Here is a 6,000-nt window from a genome sequence, read left to right as displayed (position 1 = left end):
CAAAATAGGACATTGCTGTGACATATTAGTGCAAAAATGAAATAAAAGCTTGATTGAGCAAATAAAATCTCAATTGTTTTAAATCGCTTTTAGAGATGTTTGCCACCAACTTTCATGACTCCAATGGTAGACAAAAAGTTAGAACTAAATGTATCTACTGTCTCAGACAATTACAGTTTTACTAATTATTAACTATAGTCAGTAAAATACGAAATAATTCTTGATAATGTTTAATAATCTACATTGTATATGAACGGATATTACATATAAAGTTATGAAGATAGGGTTTTCCAGAAGGCAACAAATCTTTCCATATTTATTTATAGAAATATGCATTTCTATTTTCTAGAAAACCCTAATCAAAAATGTTCGAAGTGGGTGTCTTGGCGCTTAACAGGTAAAAAAAAGGCGTTTTGACCTATCCTTGGGCAGCCTTGTTTTACCTTATAGTCAAACTGTCTGGCGCCCGTCCGAACTTTAACATCCATGAGCAAGAATAAATAATTGCGGTTTGAAACAATTTTTTAATTTCAGGTTTCCTCAAAGGAAGTTTAAAGCCTTTTATAATCAGCCGGCAAAAGAACAGACTCCCAAAAAAAAGTTTTAAAAAAAAAATGAAGAAACACAGAGAAGCACCTGAAGGAGGTGTGTCCCACATTTTGTCCAATCTGCGGGCCCGCTTCCAGTCAAGGTCGTGGGCGGCCGGAATCAAACACGACTTTCTCTTCCGCGCGCTCAGAGCAACTCCTCATGTTTTCGGTCTGAGGATGTCTTCGAGGAAAACAAACCGACATCTGTTGATTTGATGATCTGTCAAGTTGGTTGGGAGATTCAAATTGACTCTGACGCCGCGGGATATTGACTCCCCAACATCGAAGTCAAGCAGTCAGAACGTCAACAAAATCATTGAGGTGTTTCGTTGCCTTTGATTGTGTGCATTAAGAAGTGACATGTCCAAGTGACAAAGGATGTCAATTTGCCAACTGTGATGTTTTTATCAGTCATGCCGACTTATACGCCATATTTTAAGTGTTTGACGTCATCATTTGAAGCTACTTGGTTGAATACATCCATCACATTACGTATATAAAATGAAGAACTGTATTTAAAGTGTTTGAAGTTGTCATTTGAAGCTAATCTGCAGAATACATCTATCACATTGCGTACTATGTGTGTAAAATGAAGTACTATATTTGAAGTGTTTAAAGTCGTCATTTGAAGCTACTGGATAGAATACATCCATCACATTACAGGCTACTCGTGCAATCAAATACTAAGGGCTTGAAGTTTCTACATTTAAAGTACTTCATTTTAAGTGATTGAAGCTACAGGGTAGAATTTATTCGTCAAATTACAAGTCACGTGTGTAAAATATAGTACTGTATTTGAAGTGCTTGGACAATCATTTAAAGTTACTGGATATGAGGTACTGTATTTTTAGATTTTGAAATCGTCAATTGAAGCTACTGGATATAATAGTTCCATCACGTTATTATTTACTTGCGCAAAATGAAGTAGTGTACTTTAAGTGTGAAGTCGTCCTTTGAAGCTACTGGATAGAATACATCAATCACGTTCTTATTGCATGTATAAAATAAAGCTATTTTGTGTAATGTAAAAAAAAAAAACACAAAAACTATTTAGAAATTAGGTGCAGTTAATGAAACGTAAATGCTAAATTCGTGTTAGCTAAATTATTTAAATCATACGAAAATTTCAAGGACTTTCAAAAATGAAGGTCTTAATTTATTTTGTACTCTTCTTTATTATGATGAACATATCGCAAGCAAGACGGCGAAGATCTCAGAACTGCAGAGAAAAGATGGACTACAACTCAGATTTAGTGTTTACAGGAACAGTTGAAAGAATTTATCGCTCTAGAGCGGAACTATACAGGGGTATTGTTAAAGTAAAGAGGGTTTTTAAAGGTGATGCGAGTTTCGCGGACAATACTGTAATAGTGGAAGGATTTGGTAATGAAAACCTTTGCAACAGTGATGTCAGAGAGAGAGATACACGAATTTTTCTTGTGAGCATTTCAAAGAATGGTCATTTGCGATTGAACTCAAGTGTTGTGAGGGTGACTGTGTCTAACTTGGAACGAACTGTCTCAGCTGTCAGAGGTAAGATTTAAATATTTAATTTTAGTTGTTATTGAACAATTAAAATTGCGTATTTTACTTCATTTTACTAATGATGCCGTTAGCTCCATTTAATCGCGTTGTGATTCGTAAATAATCATTAGATCAATTCATTTTTATCAGTCGTGATGATGGGAACTCATGAAGTGTAAATGATTGTGGAAATATATTGAAGCTCTGGTAATAAATATTACTGTTAGTGTTTTTCGCAGGCAAAAATATTGTTAATTTAGCATTTACTTCATTTAATTTTATTTGTTTTATGTTACTTTTGGGATATTATATAAACAATCGGAAATTATTTGAACTTGGTATTATTTTTGCATATTTTCGATTATTTTTTAGCTTTAAACTCGTAGATACAGTAACTATGAATGATTATTCTTCAAATCATATCAAACTTGGAATTTTTATACCAGAGAAATTTCAATGAATAATGAATTCACTGACAATGTGTTTTCTCTTTTATTTTTCTTTACTTAAAAAAAAAAAAAAAAAAACATAATTTCTTTTAATATTACAATTTTTAACACTATGTTTTTTTTTAAATTACAGTTGTCCACTTTTATGCATAGATAAATTATTTTTGTTGTGCTTTCTTGTGTTTTAATTTTGAAATAATTACAAGTCAATAGTGTCCTTTTCAAATCGTATTTGGTAAAAATAAAAGATTTAAAATAATAAGCTCAAATTTATGCAAAATTGAACCTTTTAGAAACATGGAGTAATCTATATATATTATATATGGGCGACGGTGTTTGTTTGTATCCTATGCTCAGAAGCCCCCATAGCACCTACAGCTCTGAAACTTGGCATAAAAATCGAACGTACCCCTGGGGCGTGCACCTCGAACCCGAAATTCTTAATTTCAAATTAGTGTTTTCTAAATTAAATGTTTTATGTGACTTTTGGTCCTTTTTGTGTTCAATTCGTCACAGAATCCCAACCAATCGTGCCAGGATTTTTTTTTTTCTTTCTTTCTTTTTTTTTTTTTTGTACCATAGTGTGGGGAATTTATTTCATATATGACGACCGAAAAAATTTTGAAAATTGATCGAATTTTTGAAAATCCATTTATTTATTTTTTTTATTTATTTTTTTTTCCAGGTTTAACTTTTTTCTAAACACATCCCCCAAAGAGTATTACATATTTCTTTCTGAAAATTTAGTATGTAGTTGTCAAATTATGTCTCCCTCTTCAGACAAAAGAATCAAATATACGCGATAGCTTTAAAAAAAATGACATTTTGAAGACGCCTTTATTTTTTGTTTTTTCCCGGGTTTAATTGTTTCTAAACCCATCATACAAAATGTATGAGAGCTTTCTTTCTGAAAATTTAGTATGTAGTAGACAAGACAATTCACCTTCTTCGGGATTTTTTTTTTTTTTTTTTCAAAAACATGCAATAGTTTTTTTGTTTTATAATTTTAAAATTCAAAGTGACACATTTTTCTCGGTAGGGGGGAAAAATTCTTGATTTGTTTATTGCTCCTTTGTCATATTTGTGCTCATTGTGCAAATGTTAATTGATTTTCTTTTTAATTTGAAAGTCGCTTGGTAAATTTGGCGATAAACAATGGATTTGCGTATTTTTTTATTATTTCCCAAAATATTTTAGATTGCAAAAAATTGCATTTTCGTTTTTAAAGGGTGTTCACGCATTTTAGTTAAAATATATTATTACTGGTTATTTGACATCAGATGGGGGGGGGGAGATTTTTTTTTTTTTCTTATTATTATTCTTAAGATTTTTTTCTTTTCTCAAACGATAGCTTTTCAATAGTTAAACTTTTCAAACGGGGAAATGGACCTCCTTTTTGTCCTAGATGTACTGTGTTTTTTAATTGTGTTGTTTTTCTGTTGAGGAGTTAAATTCTTTTTCACATGGGATACGGGATTTCCTTTTTGTCCTGAGAAAAATTAAAATGTTCAATGATATTTTTTTATATAAATTGATACGATGAATTATTTTAATACCTAACTAATTATTTACGATCTCTTAATTCTTAATAACCATTTGAAGTCGGAGTCTCCTATAATCTACTACCTAACGTAACTGACTACCCACCAAATCCGGAGTTAAACACTAATTTAACAAAACCCGAGAGTCTTTAAAACTAAACCTACTCAGTTACGTTAGGTAGTAGTTTATAAGAGGCCTCGACTTCAAATGGTTATTAAAAATTAAGAGATCGTATATAATTAGTTAGATATTAAAAAATAATTCATCGTATAGTAATTAAAATCAGTGTTTATTTTATAATTGGATGTTTAGTTTAATTGATTTTTGTACTGGAATTCTAAAATAAATTTGATTTATACGTCTGGGTAGGAAATCGTATGTATGACCGATTATTTTTTACTTTTTAGTTCACCTTTGTTTTTACTTTCTTTTATATTTAATATATAGAAGAAAGTATTGGATTCGTGCAAAATTTCGAATTTCGATGGATTCGAACGTTTTGAAGTGTGCTGAGTCCATTTCGACCAATTTTGGAAAATGCCTGTGTATGTGTGTGACCAGTTTTTTTGGGCCGCTCTACAGAAAAAATACCACATGAAACCGAACGAAATTTGGTACACATATGTGCCCCTATGTGAACTTGTGTCCATTGATTTTTGGCGCGAATTCCTCCAAGGGGGTGGAGCAAAGAGACGTTTCTTGAGTTATGCATGCCTGCTATTCCCCAAGAAGTAACTGGCGGAATCAAACAAAATTTGGTCTATATGTTGCCCCTAACAGATCAGGTGCTGATTCAATTTTGGTGTCAATAACTCAAACGAGGGATGAGCTATTGCTGTTGAAAACGTTTTTTTTCGTCAATTGTGACGGCTGTATCTGAGGAAATAGTGAACGGATTGAAACAAAAATTTATCGACAAGTAACCATTCGAGGGTATAAAAGCTGATTCTATTTTGGTGTCAACAGCTGAAAAAGGGGTGGCGCAATCGATCCTTTTATTTTTTTCATTGTGAGTGCCAAATCTCAAGAAGTAATACTACGTTCTGGATGAATTTTGGATAAAATGTGAATCCATATGTAAACACGCGTTGGTTCAATTTTGGCGCCAATCGCTCCATGTGGGGCTTTTTTTTTTTGTGAATAAAAATAGCTTTATAATTGCAACAATAAGAACATGGACTATTAATAAGAGTAGATCGAGCTTTCCCAGACTTGCTGATAAAAAAAAATGCTTCATGGATGCATCATGTGACTGGTGGGAGGCTTGGTAAAAACTTTGGCAGCATGGTTGCTAGATGGCAGGATTATCTATAGTTTGGCACTCGAGATGTGTTTTAAGACGTAATGTGTTTTTATTATAATTTTTTTTCCTGGTGCAGAGATTGAACTGTTTTTCTTTTAGTTATGCATTATTTTGACATTAGTAATTAGTTTTTGATCACAGGTTTCAGTAACTTTTATTTCATTCGGAACTGCTACATCAGCGTTGGCGTAAACGAAATGGCATAAACGTTTTGCGTTAATTCAAAAATGAACTAATCGGTATCTTAAATTGAAATTGTAGGTAAAAATCTTACCGTTTGCCGATTCTTTTTGGGCGCTTGCACCTTTAATTGCTTAGAAAGTTATTGAAATTGAATAAAGAAAATGCACAGTACTATCTAAACGAAAAACTCACTATATTAACAAAATATTTACAACTTAGAATAACAAATTTACAAATCGGACTCCATAAAAGATCATTCTTCCGTGTTCCATCAATTATATTTATTTTATTTCTCTCGGGCGTTGGTCGTCTGCTACGATCAACGCCCGCTGTTGCTAGGATATCCACCAGTCACATGGTTTGGTTTATGAGCAGCAAAAGCTTTGCCATAGCTCGGTCTATTCTTATT

The 6,000-nt window shown here is 32.5% G+C and overlaps 1 protein-coding gene across 1 annotated transcript in view; it reads left to right on the top strand.

Annotated features, from left to right (window-relative positions):
• The first annotated feature begins 1,732 nt into the window (after positions 1-1,732).
• LOC129225013 (agrin-like) overlaps positions 1,733-6,000 on the top strand; it is a 121,603-nt gene continuing 117,335 nt past the window's right edge. The window contains exon 1 of the mRNA XM_054859560.1: positions 1,733-2,123. Coding sequence (XP_054715535.1) covers positions 1,733-2,123 — 391 coding nt within the window. The remainder of the gene's footprint in view (positions 2,124-6,000) is intronic.

The sequence above is a fragment of the Uloborus diversus genome, chromosome 6 (genome assembly GCF_026930045.1).
Source record: "Uloborus diversus isolate 005 chromosome 6, Udiv.v.3.1, whole genome shotgun sequence".
Lineage (NCBI taxonomy): Eukaryota > Metazoa > Arthropoda > Arachnida > Araneae > Uloboridae > Uloborus > Uloborus diversus.
Note: the sequence above shows the minus strand (reverse complement) of the source record. Positions and strands in the feature narration are given on the sequence as shown.